Consider the following 25,474-nt stretch of genomic DNA (forward strand, 5'->3'; position numbering starts at 1 on the left):
CCTTCGTTAGATACTGTGACAACCTCAGTGCAGTGGGCATCTGGGAGGAAGTGCTGTTATTCTCCATGGACTTTACAGTGTCCCAGAACTTTTTGGAGTTTGTGCTACTGGATGCAAATTTCTCTTTGAAAAAGCTAGCCTTTGCTTTTCTAACTGCCTGTGTATATTGGTTCCTGACTTCCCTGAAAAGTTGCATATCGCGGGGGCTATTCAATGCTAATGCAGACCGCCACGGGATGTTTTTGTGCTGGTCAAGGGCAGACAGGTCTGGAGTGAACCAAGGGCTATATCTGTTCCTGGTTCTACATTTTTTGAATGGGGCATGCTTATTTAAGATGGTGAGGAAAGCACTTTTAAAGAATAACCAGGCATCCTCTACTGACGGAATGAGGTCAATATCCCTCCAGGATACCCGGGCCAGGTCCATTAGAAAGGCCTGCTCACTGAAGTGTTTTAGGGAGCGTTTGACAGTGATGAGTGGTGGTTGTTTGGCCGCAGACCCATTACGGACACAGGCAATGAGGCAGTGATCGCTGAGATCCTGGTTGAAGACAGCAGAGGTGTTTTTAGAGGGCAGGTTGGTCTGGATGACATCTATGAGGGTGCCCGTGTTTACGGATTTGGGGTTGTACCTGGTAGGTTCATTGATAATTTGTGTGAGATTGAGGGCATCTAGCGTTTGTAGATAATGTAGCCTAAATCAAATGTTATGCTGCTGTGGCAGTACTGCTGATATTTAAACTAGGTACCTTGCTACACACACTTGACCGGTAGCATCTCAAGCAATGCATGTTTAGATACTGGGCCCGAGCAATCTCCGTAGCCTACAAAGCAGGCTGTTAAAAATTCACAACCGGGCATACATGAGCTCTGTACAGGGCAGACCAACAGACTGGGTAGGGGTGGCGAACTTGACGACATCGCGACGACTTGGGAGCAGTGGGTTCAGAACAACAACGGGGAAAAAAAGTTAAAAAAGGCATTTGGGGAGTGCGAGGGCAAAGGGTCAGGAGTTCGGGCACAGTTAGACCCCTATCTATGCACGTGCCTGAACGCACCCATAATGTTATGTATTACTCTTTGCAATCCTTCACTCATGCTGCCAAACATACCCTCGTAAAACTGATTATCCTACCAATCCTTGACTTCGGCGATGCCATTTACAAAATAGCCTCCAACACTCTACTCAGCAAATTGGATGCAGTTTATCACAATACCATTCGTTTTGTCACCAAAGCCCCATATACTACCCACCACTGCGACATGTATGCACTCGTTGGCTGGCCCTCGCTTCATATTTGTCACCAAACCCACTGGCTCCAGGTCATCTATAAGTCTTTGCTAGGTAAAGCCTTATCTCAGCTCACTGGTCACCATAACAACACCCACCCGTAGCACGTGCTCCAGCAGGTATATTTCACTGGTCACCCCCAAAGCCAATTCCTCCTTCGGCCGCCTTTCCTTCCAGTTCTCTGCTGCCAATGACTGGAACGAACTGCAAAAATCACTGAAGCTGGAGACTCATATCTCCCTCACTAGCTTTAAGCACCAGTTGTCAGAGCAGCTCACAGATCACTGCACCTGTACATAGCCCATCTGTAAATAGCCCATCCAACTACTTCCTCCCCATAGTGTTATTTATTTTATTTATTTTGCTCCTTTGCACCCCAGTATCTCAACTTGCACACTCATCTTCTGCACATCTATCACTCCAGTGTTTAATTGCTATATTGTAATTATTTTGCCACTATGGCCTATTTATTGCCTTACCTCCCTTTTCCTACCTCATTTGCACACACTGTATATAGACTTTTTCTATTGTATGTTTGTATGTTTCTATTGTATGACTGTATGTTTGTTTATTCCATGTGTAACTCTGTGTTGTTGTTTGTGTCACACTGCTTTGCTTTACCTTGGCCAGGTCGCAGTTGTAAATGAGAACCTGTTCTCAACTAGCCTACCTGGTTAAATAAAGGTGAAATAAAAAAATAAAAAATAAACATTTGTGGTATATATTATTATGAGGTGAATGACTCATTTATAACTTTCGATATAATGGTAATGTAGGCGCCATAACCACTAGATCACAAATACAGTACATCCTTTTTTGTGAATAGTAGTGGTGGGTTGCCCTAAATCTCTTTAGTTATATCTGCATTATGTAACTTTTTGGGCAACCTGACCAAATTCACATAGAAATGTGAATTAGGGATCTGTCATTCTTATTGAAAGAAAGTCTAAGAGGCAGTATATCCGTTCTATGTGTGCTATTTCTAATCTTCCCTTTCTTAAATTATGTTTTTGCGTCTTTTACTTTTGTTTTTGTAGAGCAGTTTCAAACAGCTGAAAAACAATATTTTTGGTTATAGAAAATATATTCCACAGCAGTTTAGATGGTACAATGGTTCTCTACACTATACTAGCTTGTTTTGTCACATAAACTGAAATTAGGCGAACTATTCTAATTTTAGCAACCAGGAAATGGCAGGGGGATTTCTGCATAGTACACCTTCAAATATAGAATTTAGGCCCATTTGGCAGCTTTCACAATTAGTGTTTTCAGAAAACGTATCTTCTGTGCTTTGAAAGGCCGTTGAGAGAATGCTCCCGTTGCCTTGCGTTGCAGGATGAAGTCACCAGCTGCTCATCCAAATGTTTTCTTACCAGCGACTTTACTGAGATACCCACAGAAAAAAATAATATCCACAAAGCAGCAAGTCTGGAGTTATTTAAAGAAGGTCCTTCTTCCACTAAAGTCTGCTTTCAAAATCAGAGCTGGGTGGATATTGACGGAATGGCCACTATCCTTATCTTTGGAAGCCACCCCAGAAACTTTTATTTTAACTTCTGTGCCACTGTCAACTAGGATTTTGCCAGAGATGGGAAATGACGATACTCTTAGAATTCAATGTCGCATGACTTCTCCGCTGCAGTTCTTTCAAAGTTCCTAGAGAGAATGCTTCTGGTAAACTAATAACATCTAATACGATATACAAGATTAACCGGGATGAAAGAAAATATTTGTACTCTTTTTTTTCTTTGTTGCAATAATTCACTGTGATAAGTGGAAGGAATATCTAGTATTTCAATGTTTTTGGCAAACATACAGCTCCCGCAGAACACAATACCATCCAATTAAATGTCATCCATAAATTTGGCCACCCTGTACCTTTTAAAGAAACCTTACTGGTACAAGAACAACATTAAAGTTTCATTGGTTTACTCAAGTGATATTAATACTATCATTACAATTGGACATAGTTCATTTTGACTACTATTACCCGCTAATACAATAATAGTCCCTAATAGGGACCCAATGCGGAGGAAGTGATGAGAGGATCGGCTCAGAGCTTTCCCATCCCCAGCAGATGCTACGCAGCCTCACCGGGTCAGTGCTACAGTCACACTTGACCCCTATACCGTGGGTGTGTATGGAACCTCTCCCCCAGTAGGTGGAACAGAAAGGGCAATAACCTCCAAAGTCTTTGTTTGGGCTGGCCAGGCTGAGCATAGGCCGGCCATTGTAAGTCCCCGGACTCCTATGCTTTACCTCTTGTTTTCTTTGGGAAGCAGGAAATTGGATGACTGGCTACCTGCTACAACAACATCCTGTACTTGAGAAGCCGTCTTTTCACCCATACCCACCTATTATTTCCCCTTTCCATCATACGCAAGTGGTCAGCCAGCAGACTTCTGGTTCCTAGGGGCCCTCGCGTGGGCTTGTCTGAGTTCCACTCGGGTTGAGATCAAATTGGCCCCAGCCAGATGCTTCCGTTGAAAATAGTTTGGGGGCCAAATAGGGCTTTAGGAGCCAGATTCCACCTTGTCAGGTTAATGGTGCTTTGTGAGCTGATTGAAATGGCAGTGATGATGGTGTGCAAATGTGATCATTCAAATGCAGTCCCAGATCCACTTATGCCCATGTCAGTACCACGTCAGATAAATGTACTTCCATCATAGTGATCTTTTTAGGGTTTATTGCTATTAGGAAGAACACCAGACCAGACAAATTCCCAGTGTAGAAACATCCTAGAGGATTATTCTAATATATACCAGGTTTTGTGTGGGAGCAAATTAGTCTAATCAAATCCTACTTAGACATGCTCTGGAACTTTGGCGACTACTAAGTATTTTTTAAACCTCTCACTTTGGGCTGTCAATGTATAGTTCACACATAATCTATGAGCAGAATTATTGTTTTACCTCAATTAGTCACAAAATCCCTAGTTTGAAAGCGACTGTTTTCTTGGAAGCTGTGCTGTGCCAGCCCCCTAGCAATTCGAGTTGCAGCCAATGAGCTTCAGCCCTTCGCCATTTGAGTGACAGCTAGCAAGATGCACACACAGCAGAGTGAGAGAGAGAGAGAGAGAGCAATGATGTGGTGCACATACAGTATCTTCACATATGTGACTTGGTATACAATGTTCAGGCACTACTTTTGGATTGGAGAACTACTTTCAGAACTCCTAGCTAAAAAGTATACAAATGTACCGGATAATCTCTGTAAAGGGCGACTGCACTTCCTAATTTTTAGATTTGGTTATTAAGAAATGCTAGCGCCCATGACTGAATTCAAACGTGAGTTAGTTTTGGAGTTTGGTTTGATGTGGGTGTGTCTTGTGTGTGTTAGCAGGTGGGAAGAGTTAGCCATATAATTTCGACAATTAGCTTCAGCCAACTGGTGTGTGACAGTGGAAAAGTTGGTTTGACTTTGGATAGGTTATCTCTGGGGATAGTTAGGGGCCGTCAATAAGTTACACAATGTAAATGGGACAATATTTTCATGTTGCACATATTTTAGTTGTTTCCAATATTTGTATATGAATTTCTACAATTTATGGTTGGTTTGAGGTTTTTATGTCATTGACATTGGGAGCTATTGACCTTTTAAAATATTGTCCCATGTACATTGTGTAATTTACTGATGGTCCCTAATTAGCCCCATAGGAATATCAAATGTCAAACCAAATTGTCGATGGGCATTACGATCAGGTCGTGTGCAACTACGCTCCAAATTTATGATTACTTGGGTACTGCCAGCTGTGGGCAGGATTGAAATAAACCCAACCCATGGAAAACCCTTACGGTACCCTTCTTTCTGCGACATACAATTTTTCCTATCATCTCGCAAATCTCCATTTTGGACGAGACTGACTTTATGACCAAAATGATCCTATTTTCACTTTGTAGTAAATTTTGACACTAGAATAAATGTTTCTGACTTATATCGATGCCACTTAAGCCATTATCAAAACAAGAAGTTGCTTTTTAGGGGCAGCAGCTCTTTTCTAAGAGTGTGGTTCTATATGAGAGGGTTTTGTATTTCTCTCTCTCTCTCACTTTCTCGCTGTGTCTCTCTCTGTCCATCTCTCTCAAATCAAATCAAAGTTTATTGGTTTGCGTACACAGATTTGCAGATGTTATTGCAAGTGCAGCTCTCTCTCTCTCACACACACACTCTCAGGCACACACACAGACAGGAAAAGAAAGAAAAGACAGTTGCAATAGAGACAGACGTCTGCAGACAGTTGTCATAGAAAATGGACTAAGTAACCTGTCAATGCCAAAGCATTGGCTATGCCCTATAGTCGGGCCAAGAAGCTCCATGCACTGTCACTTCATAACTCACATGTGGCTGGTTTGGAAGAAATTATTAAAGTATTTTTCTTTTTTTTAATGATTTATTAATTTTTGCAGATTTCAAATGGCAACATCTGTGTTTTATCAATATCATTCAAATGTTAAAAAAAAGAAAAGTAAAAAAAAAAGTGTATTCTACGAAAAACCTGACAACACAACTTTGAATACAATCAGATTTTGGGGCACTTAAGGCTTGGCAACGCTGAAACGCTTTGAGTGTCTGCAGGTGGCTGTAGTGAAGCGTCGAGGGCCACGGTTACGACGCGAGAACTGAGGCGATGTCCTCAAACAAAATCAAATCGTAGACCTGACATGTCATCACTGAGCAGCAAGCGCTCACTTGGGAAGGGAGATAAACTCTGCAACTAGCTAAGATGGATCCATTCCTTCGTTTGTTTATTCCAATACTCCAGCTCAGTCAATGCTCCAGGAGTTAGATCGTAGGGAATACAGAAAATGTTACAACCCCTTTGAAGTTAGATCTAATAGTGTCCTCATTTGACAGAGAAGTTTAAAAAATACTTTGAACATTGGCAGACAGAGCACTATAGTATTTACAATTGGAAACACACTGGGGTTCAGACAGCATACAAAGTCTCTAGAAGAAATGCTTTGTTCCAGCAGCTGACTCTCCAGGGATATTATACGATGTCTTGTGTTCTCTATGGATGTCCATTTGGCGTTTGAGGGCCTCCTCTCCTCTCTATGTGTTCACTCTGAGCTGGGTGAGGCAGCAGAGTCTATGTCGTCTGTCTCCAGGTCATTAGGGGAAGCAGGCTGTCCTCCTTTCACTCTCTTCCACTTCATCCTTCTGTTCTGGAACCACACTTTCACCTGCAGGGCATAAACAGGAAGTGTCACTACATTTTCTACATAGTGATATATATGGATGTTTGGGATACTGAGTGAGATTGTTTCAATCATTTTCCATATGTTCATATGATAATGTTTATTATAAATAAGCATAATCCCACAACTTTCCTCACCAGGTCAGTACATCAGTCAGGTGGGTGTTTTTTTTGGTGCTTGTGAAGAGCGTGCAGTCTCAGTGTAAAGTATGAATTTAGGTTTGGATTACAGTTAAGTCAGTATCATATCATCTCTGTCTGATGAAAACCTTGAAACTCAATTTTTTGTTTAGATTTGTTGAAAGCAGTAACTCTGTACTCTGTACATTTCATGACTCTAGGACCAATAGTGTTCAAAATAGCTTCTGAAGTTTCATAATTGTATGTTCATTAGTGGGAAAATATGCCACTTTTTTTCCATTTCCTGAAGGGTTTCTGTTTTGTAGATAAGAGGTTTTCATCAGACAGCATCAATATGTAGGTTGCAGTAGCTAATGAGCTCTCTGGATCATTCTACAATATCACTGACATGACTTACGACATCATTTCCTTGGACCCAGTCAGTCGCTATCCTGTGTCGACTGGACCCACATGCTCAGGGGAGGGCAGTGCCTGACCTCCGCGCATCCCTCTCAGCATTCCCCACGGCAACACTGGGACAGACTAATCCGTTCCCACACTATTTTTATTAAGACTATCCCCTCGTCTGATACTGTCTGCCACTCGTGACTGAAGGAACGTCAGTCTGCCAAGATGTGTAGGATGTGTCGGGGAAAAAAATCACCAAAAAGTTGAGCCTGAGTTGCAATGGGACTCAGAGCCCGGAGTGTAGGGCTGGAACCTAGCTGGCCTTGAGCACCAGAGGCCTGGGAAATTCATCTAAGAGCAGGCTATGTGCGGTCACTGAGAAACTATGGGCTCGTTAGGAGGAGTGGGGAGTGGGGACGGGCTGAAAATGGGGAGAGGAACAGAGGAGACTGCCAAGTCCTTACAAATGTTTGCCTTGTCTCGCCAGGTTCTAAGATCTGCTGCCCAATCACAAAAGAAGGCTTCAAACATCCCCTGCTCTGGTTGGTCACCTATTAGGATGAGTGCTGTTAACAAGAAGCGAACTGAGACAGTAGTTGTAGGCTGCAGAGACTCAACTATGTTCCAGCTCTCTATATCAAGAGCATTGTTAAATATATGTCTGTTTTTAAAACAATTTGTTGTTAATAATATTACCCTAAATCACATATTCTCATCCAATCAACAGGCTCTTCTCTTATTTGTCAGGCAATCAGCTGAAAACATGCGCTTTTTCATAGACCTCTTCTTTCTATTCCTCGGGAAAATGTATGCTGATAAATCACTAAATACTGTCATTGTGTAGAAACATTCTGGTGTAGGTGTTGTGTGTTTTATGCCAGTGGTAGAAAAAGTACCCAATTGTCATACTTGAGTAAAAGTAAAGATACCTTAATAGAAAATGACTCATGTAAAAGTGAAAGTCGCCCAGTAAAATACTATATGAGCAAAAGTCTAAAAGTATTTGGTTTTAGTATCAAAAGTAAATGTAATTGCAAAAATATACCTAAGTATCAAAAGAAAAAGTAAAAGTATAAATCAATTAAAAATCCTTCAATTAAACAAACCAGATGGCACCATTATTATTATTATTATTATTATATATATATATATATATATATATATATATATATATATATATATATATATATATATATATATATATATATATATATATATATTATGTATACATAGCCAAGGACACACTCCAACACTCAGACATAATTTACAAGCGGAGCATGTGTGTTTAGTGATTCTGCCAGATCAGAGGCAGTAGGGATGACCAGGGATGTTCTCTTGATAAGTGTGTGAATTTGACCATTTTCCAGCCTTGATAAGCATTCAAAATATAACGAGTACTTTTGGGTGTCAGGGAAAATGTATGGAGAAAAAACTCCATTATTTTCTTCAGGAATGTAGTGAAGTATAAAGTATAAATTGTAAAGTGCAGATACCACAATAAACTACTTAAGTAGTACTTAAAAGTATTTTTTAACTCAAGTTTCATGATCTTCATTACCTGTCTCTCTGTGAGGTCCAGGTTGACGGCGATCTCGTAGCGACGCAGTCTGGTCAGGTAGTTATGGTGGGTGAACTCTGCCTCCAGTTCCCGGAGCTGCTCTTTGGTGAATGCTGTACGCTCTTTCCTCGCTTTGCAGTTAGAGTCCACCTTGAAGTTGGAGTCCTGAATATCTGGAGGAAGAGGAGAGAATTGTTATTTCAATAGCACTGCATGATTAGCCTATGCTATGATATGCAGTAGTGTTGAGAAATAATTCTGTAAAATTCCGTGCACGTCAGTTTGCTACAGCAGGAAAATAATCCTGCAGCAACAGGAAATGTGAATTATTATGTGGATTATAATTCATGGACATTTTTGTAGGGGTTGATATATTTTCTGTTAGGGGAAATCAAGTCTGAAATTTCAAGGTGCAAATTAAAACTTTAGAAGTCTTTTTTAAACTCAAATACACTACAAGTTTGCATTTCCTGCTTTGCAGGAAAGTTCTCATCAACAGAAGAGTGATCAAATTAAGATCTTACATCTGTACCTGCATTTATGCGTTGAAGGAGTACCACTTAGGTCTACAATGTCTTGGTGTGTATATTGGTTTAGAACTGAATTTGGACACAAGTTGAGTGGTTTGTCTGTCTGGTATTAGGCCGTTTCGCAAAGAAGAGGTCAACCAACAAGTCTTTCGAGGCTCTAGTCGTACACTCAGAGAGCGACCGGACCACCACCCTACGTGAGACCTCCCTGACCACACTGACCTGAAGTCCCACTCACTGAGTTACACTATCTAACCACCAGTGCCGCAGTCAAGTCAACGCTCCTTTGCCCTGCAAAAGGGGCCACCTAACCAGGAGGCAGAGGGCTTGAGTTAGAGAGGAATGCAGCGGAACATCGTTAAACCCTCTAACAAAAGAACAAAGGTGGGGATTTGTCCGGCTCAAGCGTGTGCATCTCTGGGAAGATGGGAAGACTTCCCCTCATGGGCCAGAGGAGAGGAGGCTGAGGGCCATGGCACAGTAACTCACACACAAGCTGTCAGCCTCGCCAGCCTCTGGAAAATAGGAAGCCTTCTCACCCGTGTAGCAGAGCATTGGAAAGAGTAATTATGAAATCATGTGCTGTAATTACTATGGTATTCATATATGTGTTTATTGTGTTTATTGACTTACTCTCATTATAGGTTAATAAAGTTTGTATGACAAATTTGTACGACAGGGAATATGAAGGCTATTGTAAAATGTACAGTATATTAGGATATAAAATACTGTACATGAAAGCCATTTAATAATTCCTTGTTAGAAATCTCAACTTTATATTAAATGGAATGATTTTAGGTAACAATTCTGCATAGGTAGCGACACTAGCTGCTGATGTAATCTCGAGAAAATGGTTCTAATTTGTCAAAGTGAGAAGTTCTGCTTTGGACTTGCCAGAGCGTGGAGCCAGACTGTGAAATGAACTGCAGTGCCTGGTCCAGATGTGACTGGGCAGATCCAGACTCTCTCTGTGTGTGTGTGTGTGTGTGTGTGTGTGTGTGTGTGTGTGTGTGTGTGTGTGTGTGTGTGTGTGTGTGTGTGTGTGTGTGTCGTGCGTGCGTGCGTGCGTGCGTGCGTGCGTGCGTGCGTGCGTGCGTGCGTGTGTGCACATGTGCCCGTGTCCTTCATCAGACTCACTGTGTGTGTGTGTGTGTGTGCACATGTGCCCGTGTCCTTCAGTGTGTGCTCGCATGTGTGTCTGCATGCGTCTTTGCCTTGCGTGTGCATAGCCATGGGAAGTAAGGGGTACCCCCAACCCAAAACATCTTCCTGCAGCCAAGACTCCCATTCAGAGAGACCAACCTACCAACCTGTGGTCTATAATGCCTCATGTTGAGAATGCAGTATTATCATAATTAAAACCCAGATAAGGGAAACGTTTTCTACGTATGCTGCTCTACTCTGGCCTGGTGAGGAGGAACTGAGTAGAGAGCAGGTTTAACTTGCTGAACACCTGGCAGGACAGATTTAATGGGCACACACACTGGCCATCACTAAACAGGCCCCAATAAATATCCTGCACAGCTAGAGCCCGTAAACTGGAGGGGAGCAACTCCTGGACCCAGCGGGACTCCGTAAAACAAACAGCATTTGGCATTTCTGGGAGATGGTGCAAAAGTAATTTGTCTTAATTAACACTGAATTAAGCCCATTGTAAACAAGTGGGTTTTCAGAGTCAAACAGAAATGAAAATGACTATTTAATTAATGAGGTGATTAGTTAGTGTATTAAAGTGTGTACCAAGGTTTATGAACGTAATAAACACATGTGTACAAGATGTTTTTCTTCACAGTAAAAATGGTGTTGAAATGTGTTTTATATCGGAGTGGTAATATGTATACTAAAGTTCTTACTGAAAGTGTTTAGAGACTTTATTATTATAAAGTTGATAAGTTAACAGTGATGTTGGTCAGGCTAATGGATTAAAATCACCCTGCAATTTTCATATGTTTGGCAGCACTATAAACATGTTCTAAATACGATTAGTTACATAACAGTCTCATATATGTTTCAGTATTAGCACAACAAGGTTCAATAAAGTTAAATGGTTGGCTATGATAAGTATAGTATTAAAAGCATGGAGTTGGATAAATACAGACGCATTATACCTTACCTTGCTTGACTTAGATGAAACAGAGCTTGTTTAAACTAGTTCTTACACGATGGCTTATAAAACGTATTAAAACCTGTAGATAGACCTGACATTCCTTCAGCCAAAACATGTAATAATCTGCACATCAGTAGAGGTTGAACCTTTTGAAACGGTTGAAAGTATGAATGAAGGTGAATCCATCACCATGTCTTAGAGCTAGCTATATGCTTGTATACAACCTGGCCTCAGAGCATTTTGTATTATTCTGTATGTAAATCCAAGACACTCCATTTATTATGATATGCTATGCATTACAATTTGTAGGATATGTTACGAATTGTAATTCGTACAATATGTTACGGATTGCAATTCGTACAATATGTTAGGAATTTGCAAACCGTATATGTTACAATTTCCAATTTGTTGTTGCTAATGTTAGCTAGGTGGCTAGGTGACTAATGCTAATGTTAGCTAGCTGGCTAACGTTAGCTAGGCTAGGGGTTAGGTTTAGGGTTAAAGTTAGGAGTGTTAGGTTAAAGGGTTAAGGTTAGGGGAAGGGTTAGCTAAAAGGGTAAAGGTTAGAGTTAGCATTAGGGGAAGGGTTGTCTAACATGCTATGTACAGTAGGTGCAAAGTAGCTAAAAAGTAAAAAGTAGTTGCAATGTTGCGAATGAGCTAAAAATGCTAAAGTTGACCATGATGAGATTCGAACACCCTCCTTTTGTTTTTTTTGTCTTAAGTAACCTCATGTCTTATGTAACCATACCAAACGTGACATTTCATACTCATTTGAGTGTCATGGATTTACATTTACTATGTTACGTCTAGTCTATGAGACCAGGCTATTATATACTGTAGCATAGTGTCAATGCCATAGATCCCTTTCCTGCAGTCAAATTACCTAGTTGCCTCATGGGTGGAATGTTATTAATATTTTTTCAAATTTCATCATTAATAAAAATTTAAAAATTAAACTGTCAAAAATCTGATTTTGCTATATTTCAGTCTTCTGTGAAGTATATAAAGTGTATTATTGGGACGCAAACTCAAAATTAAATACATTTCAACTCTATCTGACATGGTACAGGTGTCTGTAAACCATGTGTGTGAGGTGTGTACTTTTGTTTCAAAGTAGATTGAAGACTACCAAGAATCACTCTGTATGACACTGATTTAGCCCACTGCAGTAAAAGGTTAATACGGATATTTTCCCAATACTAGGTCAAAGTATTCAATGCAGGTTTGAATGATCATCTATCAAATACTGGGTAGTGGTCAACCATGTTGCATGTGTTCAGTGGGAGATTCTGTTACAGCTTAATGACAGGAAAATGTCAATGGATAAGAATGTAAAAGTGGGGTTGCAGGCAAGTGATTTTACCAGACGTGGTCTGGCATGTTTTCACTGGAGTGAGGGAGAGTTACAATAAGGTAACACAAGAAAAGGGGGAAAAAAATCTATATTTCTCCATTTAAGTGCCTAAGGCCTGTGTCTGCTGCCCTGTGAAGGAGATCTAACATTAGACACGTTTATAGAATAATGTCTCCAAGCCCAAAGTGATTTTTCTAAAGTGAGTATTGCATTTTAGCTTTGGCCATCCTAATATAGCCAGTAGCCACGCGAATACTGATCGAGAAGGTAATACATTTATTTGTCTTCAAAACAATGTCCCCTGTTCGAGAGAGGTTCGAAAGTTTGGTTTCCATAGCATGGCTGAAAGCTGAAGGGAATGCCTATAGCAGATGTGCTGAAAAAAGTGAGGTTCACTTTTCCTCTCTTTCAGCTAGCATGAAATTGGGAATATATTTCAATAACATATCTATAGCTAGAAATGAAATATAAACAGTTCCCAGTGCCATTAACTAAAATGGCCGGTCATTAAAAAGTGTGTGACTTTTAGGAATTAGCACTTCATGGATATCAGTTTCTGCACTAGAAATTTGGTTTGATTTCCTGTCACTGAATTTAATAAGATGAATAGATTAGTGAACAATTACAACTCTTTTTTTTAAGTTAGAAGACTAAACTCTTAACTGAGCATTTGAATATGACCCTGAACTGAATCATAAATTCATATTTTTTTCCCCAGTGAACTCATTCAGTTGCGTTTGTGTTGCATCAGAAATAGTACTGTGGCGACCGGTATAATATCACCATGATATTTAATCATAGTTCCTTAAGTGTCTTTCTCTACTAGCCAAACTTAAGAAATATCCGTTGGTCTTTTGTTGTTATATCATTGTTTACGGTAACAAGTTTACATCAATAATCAATGGGGAATTGCAAGTAATTAACAGTTGCCTGTTGGTGTTGATATTAAATTAAATAGTTTGTGGAGCTTCTTATACTTTTAATAGTAGTATTTATAAAGACATCTAATGATATATTTGCTATTATGGACCGTGATACTATATATCATAGGAATATGAGATACGCCAAGCTTATTTTGCTGACAAACATCTCATTTGATTTATACCCGCAGTGATCCTGAAAGCCTTCGCGACTCAATGAAACAAAGGATACACGGATGCAACAGAGAGTTACAGTAGATGTTGCATTAGTCATTTCAACATTTTAAGAGCCCTCGAACAATGAGAGGATGCAACTGGTCCACTCGGAGTGTGTCTTGAGCACCAAGTGTCGTCACCTTTAGCATACCTATCTGTTGAGGCTCTAGGTTGACTGCCTTCTGGTGAGGAAACAGATACAGAGATTCTGTCCCATCGCCAGCAATGACATGGGGCATTAGTGAATGTGATACTGTATCGTGGTGCACTGGTAAAGTAGTCTGGTGAGAGTTTCCCTGCAGAATAACACATCTGTCTAGTGTATTCATGAGGAAAAGGGGTTGGTCAAAATGAATGTCAACTCTGGGAATCATGTTTTAATTTCTGTCTCTGCATGGCATTTGACTTGAATTTGCACGCTATGTAGGCCTGCTGAAGTGGTCACCCATGTCTTTTCCCACGTCTTTTCAGTTATGGTATTTACCAGCAGCACACCCCAACTGATCCCGTCATGACGTATCATTGACTCACCTATTACGTCCCTCTTCCTCTTGGAGCTCTTCTTCTCTGTGTCGGCCGATGCCATGCTCTGTGGCGAGTACTCCCCCTTCAGACACCTGGGCACTGCCCCTGGCAGCCTCTCCCCACCTGTGCTGTCCATCTCCCCCCCTACGCCCCCCACAACTCCTCCACCAACCACGGCCACGGGCATCACCCGACAGGCCTCCTGCCCCCGGCCCCGCGTCTCACAGGGGGGAAACTGCCAGTCGGCCCTCTGGAAGCCTGCATGGGGCTCTTGGTAAAGTCTGTCGTCGCGGGGGTAGGCGGTGTGGGACGCGGGCACCAGGCAGGAGGTGGAGAAGTCTGTATAGGCAAGGTACTCAGGCTTCTGGTGCAGGGAGAAGGGGGCCTGCTGGTAGGGCGACTGGAGCCCCGCTCCGGGGTGAGGGTTCCTCACGCACCCCCAGATGGGGCTGCCGGGGTGGGCGCTCCGCATGCAGCTGCTGGTTGTCTGATCCATGGCGATAAACACAATAAACACTCCCTCACACACACACACACACACTTAGTCAGCCTCACACACTTCTGGAGTGAAGTCCTTGCTGAGAGCTGAAAGTCCCTTCAGAGTGTTCTCTGGTTCTGTCAATATGGGGTAATATCCACTTCAGCTTTTTGATTCTAGAAGCACGTCATCTCCCCGGCACATCCAACTCTGGAAGAAGTTACTCTCTCTGTCTGTCTGTCTTTGTGTCACTGACTGTGGCTTGTTGACTCTCCTCAGTCCAATGTGTAAGGATGGACACCTTCCTCTGGTTAAGTTGGTCTCGCTTTCTCTCCGTCTTGCATGTGTAATGTTGTAGAGAGCAGCACCTCACTCACACACTCACACGCACACAACCTGACCCGGCAAGTGGACAAGTGATCTGACTGGCTGCGCTGCTAGAGAAGTGTTAGGCTTACCCCTGCGTCCACACACACACACTCACTCACTCACACACACGCACAGACACACACTCTCCTGACCGGGCTGGCTGTTTTCACAGTTCTAAGATATTCCTGACAAGTGGTCCCTCCTCCCTTTTTAAAACGCAGAGGTGGGAAAGAGTGGCAAGTTTATGGGAGTGTAACGCGAGCCTACAGAGGAGGAGCCCTGGCGGCCACATGTGGGTACCCTGTGACCAACCCCACCAACTCTGCCTCATCAACTATTCATCACAGGGGAAATGTTATATGCACATCTAATGGGCTATCCAGACGCGCCGCGCTTTTAAAGGGACATTGTCTGTAAAATATAAACGCGAACACCCACATGGGAGTAAGGGTCCAGCAGGCGGATTATTCTACTCCTTAGCGGGGGGGTTTTTGACACACAATTTAGCCCGACACTCTTTGGATGAAAGTTGACCTCCACCCCTTCACTCTACACCCCTGATCCCAGTCTGTCTTCTCCAATCTACATTTTCGTCTCTCCGCATAAGCCAAAGTCCTTCTGTATGTGTTTAGTCTTGAGCTATACAGCCTAATCGGCCTGGCAGGATTCCACTTAGCTTTTGTGTGATAAGTCGGTTGGATTTGGTAGCTAACAACTCTCACACCTCTTAAGTACACTGTACTGTAGTGAGATGGAATACGGGATTTCAGAGCAGAGTTTTCGATTTGAAATGGTCCGTTATTGATAATTCATTGTTCATGTATTATCTTGGAAAATGTTTTTCAAGATTTCTGATTGATTGTGGTTTCACTGTGCAATATTTCACCTTTTTTTTTAATTGAACCGTGACATGCGCTGAACTGTGACACTTGTGTCAGCTGGTTTTATTTGCTCAATATTTTCTGAGGGGTGAAAGATAATGAATCACCAAAAATATATATGTATGTTTACAATACAGTCAAATTAAATATCCGTAAAATCGGATCTATATACCACTCAAAGCCCTTGGTTATGGTATTGTACAGTAATGTTCTGAGATATTGTATTTAAAATACATTTCTACGTTGCTGTTTTTTTTTTTACTCAAACTACCATATTGCAGTTACAATTTCACTTTCTCCATTGCCCACTAACTTTGCACAACCACACTTCCACAGAGGAGAACTGAATGTTTCTGAGGAAACCTGACGTGTTCATAGTTTTAAGATGAGACTCTGTTCCTCCTCTCCCTGTCGTCATACTGCTCCCGAGCTCTCTCAGCGGACCTCACCTCCACCGCCTGTCTCACACACACACACACACACACACACACACACACACACACACACACACACACACACACACACACACACACACACACACACACACACACACACACACACTGCCTCAGTGAGAGTGTGAAGTGTTTGAGGTCACACACACACACACACGCACGCACACACACAGCATGCCTCAGTGAGAGTGTGAAGTGTTTGAGGTCACACACAACCCCATTCCATTTACCCAGCAAATAGTTGAGCTATGTCCTCTCGTTTTTACTGGCAATCTGGGTTCTAGCTCACCGCAGGGTGCAGGGGTTAGACGGCACTTGTGGTCTGACCGGGGGGCCATCTGTGTGTGTGTGTGTGTGTGTGTGTGTGTGTGTGTGTGTGTGTGTGTGTGTGTGTGTGTGTGTGTGTGTGTGTGTGTGTGTGTGTGTGTGTGTGTGTGTGTGTGTGTGTGTGTGTGTGTGTGTGTAATGAGTAAGTATAGCTATTGGTTTTAGCTACTGTTTATAGATTGCAAATCTGTACCATTTGATTTAATCAAATCAACCAACTAAGATGGTTCAACTCTAATTCCCATCATTCCTATTCCCTTGATGCCCATTTATTGTGTGTGTGTGTATGTGTGTGTGCGTGCGTGCGTGCGTGCGTGCGTGGTTGCTTGCATGCATGTGTGTCAGTCACTCAAGTCTTCTTTGAAACCTGTCTCTGTCAGTCTGAGCCCACAGTGTTTTGTGTTTTCATCTGATCCATCTTCATGACAGCAGTGGGATTAGTCCCTCCATCAGTCTCTGCTGGCTGACAGGATGACCTGTACTGACCCATACTGCCCTAGGCTCCCTGGGCTGTGAGAGACAAGGCTTTATCTCTGCTGCTGGCCCTCTCTCAGAGGCCTTATTTAGGCTACTGTATTACAGTAGTAGTGTGGCCACACCAATCAGCCAATACACAGATAATATTTGGTTTAAACCTGAGCTCTACATGAAGTGGGTAGTGGGTGGAGTTAGGCATCAGATCAAATCACAACAGATCATAATAACTTCATATCCTGTACCTTATTGTACCATATCCTGTAACTTTGACCCAAACCGTCAATGTGAAGCCAGCTCACATTGTAGCCTATCTCTACAGTAGGCACACAGTAGAGTAGCCTATCTCTACAGTAGGCACACAGTAGAGTAGCCTATCTCTACACAACTGACTGACGTCCCTGAGTATCACTTACCAGAGGGCACAGAGGTTGCATGCCAAGAGATCAAACACAGAAAGTATGCTACAGGTCCTATCAACCACACGCAATGCATAACATGAGAGTTCAGTATGGTTAACCAGTATGTCTGCAACTCAACACAACATCTCTGAGCACATTGCTACGGTTGGCTACTTCAGGACAATAGTTTCAAAAACTCTGCAACATACTTGTGGATCAAACTACCCTGGCGAATATCAAACACGTATGATATCCAAACAATATAAAAACAGTGGCAATTTCTAGCGGAGAGGTTATGTTAGTTCCACCTGGCCCCCCGAAATATACATGTGCTTAGGGGGTATTGAGATAGGAGTTGTTACTGGAAGTTAGAGCTTCGCAGAGAAAAGCAAATTTAACAGTGTCCTCTAGTGGTCCGAGCTGGTACAGTTGACATTTATCTTCCATTCCAGTTCAACGTGAATTTTCTCCTCAATTCGACAGGCATTGAATTAACCAATTATGTCATTTGTTATCAGGCAACTACATAAGCTTGGTAATATTGAATGTTCGCTGAAAAACGACTTGATTTGAGGGACACCTTTGACAAAGTAAGGCAGAAAGCATGACCCTTGATTGGATAGGCCTGTCCAGTGTTGTGTTAAAACTGTCTGTCTTAAATATTTTACATTGAAATGGGTTATGCAAAGGTAAGGCTGTGAAGACTGGTGTCCTATACAGTACATGGTGGTACAGTAGATTGCACAACGTCTATTTGCGCCCCTACTGGATGGAAACTACAAATGTAATGGCTGTGCTGAATGCAAAGGCACTTATAAATGTAGATCCTTCAAACACCCCCAAACAGGGAAACAGATCCCAATCAAAGGTGTTATCACGTGTCTCCACTAAGGCAGTTACTTATCTTATAACTTGTCCTTGTGGTAAAAATGATGTGGGTAAAACAAAGCGCGAATTAGAAGTACGTATCTCGGAGCATTGTAGCACCATTAGGTGCAAAAACTCGACTTACCCAGTTGCGGCCCACTTTTTGGAACGAAAACCACTCGATTCCGTCTCTACGTTATATCGGCATCGAACATGTCACCCGCCCTAGGAGAGGGGGTGACCTCGACAATTTATTGTTAAAACGAGAGGCTGCCTGGACCTTTACATTTAAAGACCCTTGCTCCCTTCGGTCTCAACGTAGACTTTGATCTGAAGCCATTATTGTGATTTTGCTATTGTAAATGTTTGTAGGCTTATGGAGCCAAATCGTATCTATGATCGTACGCTATCCATTTATGTTTTTTGTATGCTATTTTAATATATGAGAATTAACCAATGATATCAGGCCTCACCCGGCCATGATTACAGACACCCGTGTGTGTCTTTTGACACTATATAAATGAGTCATCCCGCAGTGTTTTTCATTATACCCTGATGAAGACAGCTTGTCTGTCGAAACGTTGGAAATTACATTTTTGCATCTGAGCTTCTAGGTTGTGCGGCTCTCCTTTATTTTTCAACAGTAGATTACGGTATCTGGTCTGTACACACTCATTCTGTAGGCCTACCTGCACATGGACCTAGAGGAAATAAATCATCCCAGCTACAAACTTTTAAATTAAACTTTACAACCTATACCAAAAGGTATTTACATTTCCGGCTATATTTCATGTCATGGTGTGGGTGGGTGTCAGTGTCAGTCTTCTCTTAGATGTGTGTGTGTGTAGTGGTTTCTTTCAGTCTGTAACACACAGGAAACTAGATCCTATCTCACCTCAGCTGGTTCTGATCAGGTTGGCTGTAGGACAGTTTAAAATGCGAAATAAATCATAATAAATGGCTGAGGGCCCTTTGGAATCCCCCCAATGGCGTGGGTGGGTGTGGTGGATGGTAGCATTGTGTGTTCATGGAATACCTTCCTTCCTGTCAGTCTGTGTGTCTGTCTGTTCTCGTCCTGTTCCAAACACCACTGGGCTGAACTTCCTCCTTGGGGGGCCGGACACTTTGAAGAGACGGACTGAGCGCGCTCCCCAGGCGGTTCTCAGGATCAGGCTGGGCCAACAAACAGCCCAACAGGGAACACACTCGCTGGGCCAAACACTGCCTTAAATGCCAACACCAACAAACACCCAGGGTTGGGTTTACACCCCCGAGACCCATGCAGGAGCAGAGCTGGTCTAGCTCCCATGCCAATGCCCCCCAGTACAGGTTTCCGACAACTAGAACTAGGCTTTGATATTGTAAACATATAACACACACACACGCGCACACTACCCCTCTCCCCCCTGCGGTACTGTAAGCAACAGAACGTAATATTTTCATTTTTACATCTCCACGTCTTAGTGCTGTGTAAATGGGTTTGTTGTGTCAGAGCCGTACCATCCTGTTGGTGTCTCTCTGTGAACTTGAGACTTGTCCCCGTGTCTGTGCAGAGGGATACATCTCCTGCTCTGCGCAGACAGTCAGTGATTCACTTTGGTGGTATAGTTTGTATATCTACTGGAACAAAGTCTGTACACAGCCTCCTCTTGAAGGGCCACCAGTTCCGGTGGAGAGAATTTCCTTCTTTAAGTCTTTTAGATCTAAGATCAAAAGATCAAAACTCCTATCAAAAGAGAAATGACCACGACAGGCCTGTACATTGAGATAGTAGCCATGCTTACCACAGAAGCTGAAACATGTACAGCACTGTCCGCATGGGAAAGAAATTGGAATCTGAACAGTGGATGAGAGCCATAGAAATGGTCCTTCTCTATAATATAGTGAAATATCACATTTGCGTAAGTATTGCTCAGTCCTTTGCTGAAGCACCTCGGGCGGCGATTACAGCCTCGAGTCTTCATGGGTAACGCTACAAGCTTGGCACACCTGTATTTGGGGAGTTTCTCCCATTCTTCTCCCCGCAGATCCTCTCAAGCCCTGTAAGGTTGGATGGGGGGGGGCGTCGCTGCACAGCTATTTTCAGGTCTCTCCAGGGATGGTCGATAAAGTTCAAGTCCAGGCTCTGGCTGGGCCACTCAAGGACGTTCAGAGACTTTTCCCGAAGCCACTCCTGCATTGTCTTAGCTGTGTGCTTAGGGTCATTGTCCTGTTGGAAGGTGAACCTTCGCCCCCAGTCTGAGGTCCTGAGCGCTCTGGAGCAGGTTTTCATCAACGATCTCTCTATACTTTTCTCTGTTCGTCTTTCCCTCGGTCCTGACTAGTCTCCCAGTCCCTGCCGCTGAAAAACATCTCTACAGCATGATGCTGCCACCACCATGCTTCACCGTAGGGATAATGCCAGGTTTCCTCCAGATGTGACGCTTGGTATTTAGACCAAAGAGTTCAATCTTGGTTTCATCAGACCAGAGAATCTTGTTTCTCATGGTCTGAGAATCCTTCAGGTGCCTTTTGACAAACTCCAAGCGAGCTGAGGAGTGGCTTCCGTCTAGCCACTCTACCATAAAGGCCTGATTGGTGGAGTGCTGCAGATATGGTTGTCCTTCTGGAAGGTTCTCTCATCTCCGTAGAGAAACTCCGCAGGTCTGTCAGAGTGACCATCGGGTTCCTGGTCATCTCCCTGACCAAGGCCCTTCTCCCCTGACTGCTCAGTTTGGCCGGGTGGCCAGCTCTAGGAAGACTCTTGGTGGTTCCAAACTTCTTCCATTTAAGAATGATGGAGGCCACTCTGTTCTTGGGGACCTTCAATGCTGCAGAAATATTTTGGTACCCTTCCCCAGATCTGTGCCTCGACACAATCCTGTCTCGGAGCTCCACAGACAATTCCTTCGACCTCATAGCTTGGTTTTTGCTCTGACATGCATTGTCAACTGTGGGACCTTAGATAGACAGGCATGTGCCTTTCCAAATTGAATTTACCACAGGTGGACTCCAATCAAGTTGTAGACACATCTCAAGGATGACCAATGGAAACAGGATGCACCTGAGCTCAATTTCGAGTCTCATAGCAAAGGGTCTGAATACCTATGTAAATAAGGTATTTCTTTTTTACATTTTCAAAAATGTCTGAAAAGCTGTTGTTGTTTTGCATTATGTGGTATTGTGTGTAGATTGATGAGGCCATTTTATTTATTTTATCCATTTTAGAATAAGGCTGTAACGTAACAAAATGTGGAAAAAGGAAAGGGGTCTGAATACGTTGCCGAATGCACTGATATATATATATATATATATACACTGAGAATACAAAACATTATGAACACCCCCTCTTTTCGTGACAGAGTGACCAGGTGAATCCAGGTGAAAGCTATGATCCCTTATTGATTTAACTTGTTAAATCCACTTCAATCAGTGTAGTTGAAGGTGAGGAGACAGGTTAAAGAAGGATTTTCAAGCCTTGAGACAATTGAGACATGGATTGTGTATGTGTGTGTACATGCATACAGAGAGACGTGTTATGGTGGTTCAACGTGAAGGATTGTCACACAGTCAGGCAGCTGCAATGTTCTCCTCAGTCAAACATACAAGAGGGCATGACAAAACCATACAGGACAGTACATGACCATGGACAGGCAAACAAAAGGTCTACTTTTTAGCCAGCTGACGCCTTTACGATGAAGGATACTGTACAAGCTAGAACACCAGTGAGTCACCCTCTCAATCCAAAAAAAAAAGGAGGAGAGGGAAGAACAGGAAAGAAATTCCAGATGTCAACAGTAAAGTTTGTCCAGCTCCGGTCTGTGGCCACAGGAGCTTTGTGTACCTGGCCCTGCTAAAGCCATTACTCTACGGCGGGAACGACACAACAAACCCAGAGAATTCTCGGAAGCCTTTCAATCAGGCCCTCCGCTGCCTCTCACAGGAGCTCCGTGCCAGGCTTCTTCTCGACCCCCTCCCGAGCCCTGTGAACCACTGCTAATTTGACAGGGAGAGGTGTGTGTTTGTGTATGTGTGGGGCAGGTGGGGTGGGGAGGAGGGGGTTGTGGGGTGTGTGTGTGTGTGTGTGTGTGTGTGTGGTGTGTATCACAGAGTAGAAGTGGGAAACCTGGATGGAGGGCATTGGCGGGAGCTGTAGATCTGCGCCTGCATGGGTCTCGGGGGGGTGTTGTGTTGTTGAAAGGTGTGGGAAACTGACTGGAGTTTAAATACAGCACAGCAGCACTCTCGACGGAAGTACTGCACGGTGCTGTAGTCGTTGTGTCTCAACGTTTACTACTAGTTCTTCCCATGGTCTTGCTCCCAGTCTCACCACAGCCCCCACCCATCATGTTGGGAGAGGCATGGCCATCATAATCACTTGGAACTGAAATGAACCAGATCGCTGCTGCAAAGTAAAATGTAAAGCTTTCTTTGGTTTCCCTAATCTATCTAGTCCAACAGGGACCCCTGTGGATTACCCATAAAGATTTTGCAATCAAAGAAAGAGAGATATTATTGGATATGGCCCTATCTTTCAGACTGATAGTTTAATAGCATATACATCAAGACCATTGTTCTTTGTACTGTGGTCATGCTTGTCAATGTGTATTATATATATATATATATATATTCAATGTAGTATTTTTTATAGTACATGATTGAGACTAAAAACATATATACCAAGACACAAGGCCATCAGAATTACTGTAACATATATGACTCCAGATATTAGACAAGACTGCCATCTGCTGGAAAACTGAAGAAAATACAGTTATTAAACTAGGAAACTCAGGCTAACACACGTTCAATACATGTTGACGCATAAATAATGTCATTTACAGTTTTTTTACAATCGCTAGGACCCATTTCTCAATACTTAGGTCACTTTTTCAAAACTCTTCACAGTGAACATAACTAACTTTCAGCTTGGCACAGCAGTTAATTTCACATCCAAAATGCCCTAAAACTACCAAAACACTTCATACATGTCTCAAATCAACTCATAACACTAGCAAAAGTTGTCACTCATAAAACAATGACCTAAACATCACTAACAACAGGTAGAATTACACAATGTTTTCTTTACAAAACAAGAATGACACCTCTCTACTGTTTAGAATTCACTGCAGTATATGTTACAGGAATGAATCAGACATGATGCAATATGCTTCAATATGTTTTATGGCATTTTATGGCATTGAGTGATTCCAAAATACAAGAATTTGTATATACACCATCTACCGATACAGAAGCAATGCTAGTCAAACCTGTCATATGCATTTGGCCACAGGTTCTCATCCACGTCACATCTTATGTCATCTTGGGCAATACACCTAGGAAAGAATCGTTTTTCATGCTTGGTCTATCTCTGGCAATCTTCTGCAGATATGTCCAGGCATCCAGGAGGGACAATTGATCATGTGGATGGTGGTCATAAACCTTCCACCTCCATCAGGAAAATAATTCCTCTATGGGGTTGAGGAACGGAGAGTAAGGAAGGAGGGAAAATGACATCATCCTGGGATGGGCTGCAAACCACTCTGTGACTGCAGGAGTGGTGAAATGCCACATTGTCCCATACAATTACAAACGTTTTCGCATCACTGCGACCCTTTCCTCACCTGGCACAACCCTTCCCTAGAGGTCATCCAGGAATGAAATGAGACGCTCGGTGTTGCATGGCCCAATTAGAGGTTTGTGTAACAGCAATCCAGAGGATACTGCTGCACATATTGTGATGTTGGCACCCCTCTGGGCCGGGACATCCACTGTGGCTCTTTTCCCAATCACATTCCTTCCTCGCCGCCGTGTTTTGGCCAAGATGAAACCAGCCTCATCCACAAAGATGAATATGTGGGATGTTTGCCTGGCTTCAATCTCCATGACTCTCTAAAATAGATCCACAAGGCAACATAAGAGTTAGGCTATTACAGTAGTTTACATTATACCTTAAAACATGCCATTTTGTGTCTCTGCCCTGCTTGGTTTTGTTCAAAACCAGTTGTGTATTTTATAGTCATCTTACCTGGACTTATTGGTTCCTGAGTTGCTTGACTCGTTCAGAATTCCTCTCAGAGGGGACAGTGTACAACTGCTTCATCCTGACTTGATGTTGTTTCAGGACTCTAGAAATAGTTGTTATGCTTACATTGTCTGCCAACACTCTGTCCTGAATCTCTGTGAGTTTTATGCCATTGTTTCTGATGACCATATCAACGATTACAGTTTCCTGCACAGCAGTGAGAATCCTACCTCTCCCGCCTGTAGGAGGTAACCGTTGGGTCCTAAGCAGAAATACAAAAACAATTACAATTACACACAAGTAGGTTTGGAGGCTTTACTCAATATACTTTTGTAATGTGCAGTTCAGTCAGGTGCCCTTGCAGAATGCACATCTTACCTGTTGTTTTGCCGTAAATTTCTCAGAATAAATGCCACTGTTGAGAGTTGCAGATTTGGCTCCACTCTCAGTCAAGACTCTCATTGATAGATCATGATTTATTACATGATCAATTATAGTAGCCCTAATCTCATCTGAGACTACAGCTCTTGATCTTCCTCTGTCTTCTTCCACCACGCATATGTACTCCTCTCCCTCTCCCAGCCACTCTTCTTCCTCTGTCAGCCACTTCTCTATCTCTGGCTGGGTCCATGTTTACATTACAGTACAGCATTATTCCTAAGATGTCCCCTTTTGTATAGATGGTAATGAAATTGAAAGACTAACACCTGGGTAGATGTTCAGCTACAATGGGAATCAGCTGTGGTTGGTCTAATTGTTTTGATAGTATTTCATTTATTAGACTTGGAATATATTTCAATACGGTATTACTGTAGAAATGTAGCAAATTTATGTCTTATTCAATTTTGTGTTATTTTAGGTTTCGAACTTAAGTTTAACAGTTTTGAAAAGAGTATGTAAACATGTGCAAATTGGCCTAGAGTTTTTGGTGGTGGTTGTGTCTGAGTGAGAAAAGAGTTCATGAAAATTCAAAGATGTAGCCATTGAATGCATTT

General features: G+C 42.5%; 1 protein-coding gene across 1 annotated transcript; it reads right to left on the minus strand.

Annotated features, from left to right (window-relative positions):
- Positions 1–5,659: 5,659 nt before the first annotated feature.
- On the minus strand, positions 5,660–15,272 carry LOC106589309 (homeobox protein MOX-1). The gene is made up of 3 exons (XM_014179105.3): positions 14,236–15,272; positions 8,575–8,747; positions 5,660–6,474 (listed from the first exon to the last, which is right to left on the minus strand). Exons 1-3 carry the CDS (start codon positions 14,723–14,725, stop codon positions 6,352–6,354), a joined length of 786 nt encoding a protein of 261 aa, XP_014034580.1. The 5' UTR covers positions 14,726–15,272; the 3' UTR covers positions 5,660–6,351.
- Positions 15,273–25,474: the final 10,202 nt, after the last annotated feature.

Source organism: Salmo salar, chromosome 28 (genome assembly GCF_965601325.2).
Source record: "Salmo salar chromosome 28, fSalSal1, whole genome shotgun sequence".
Classification (NCBI taxonomy): domain Eukaryota; kingdom Metazoa; phylum Chordata; class Actinopteri; order Salmoniformes; family Salmonidae; genus Salmo; species Salmo salar.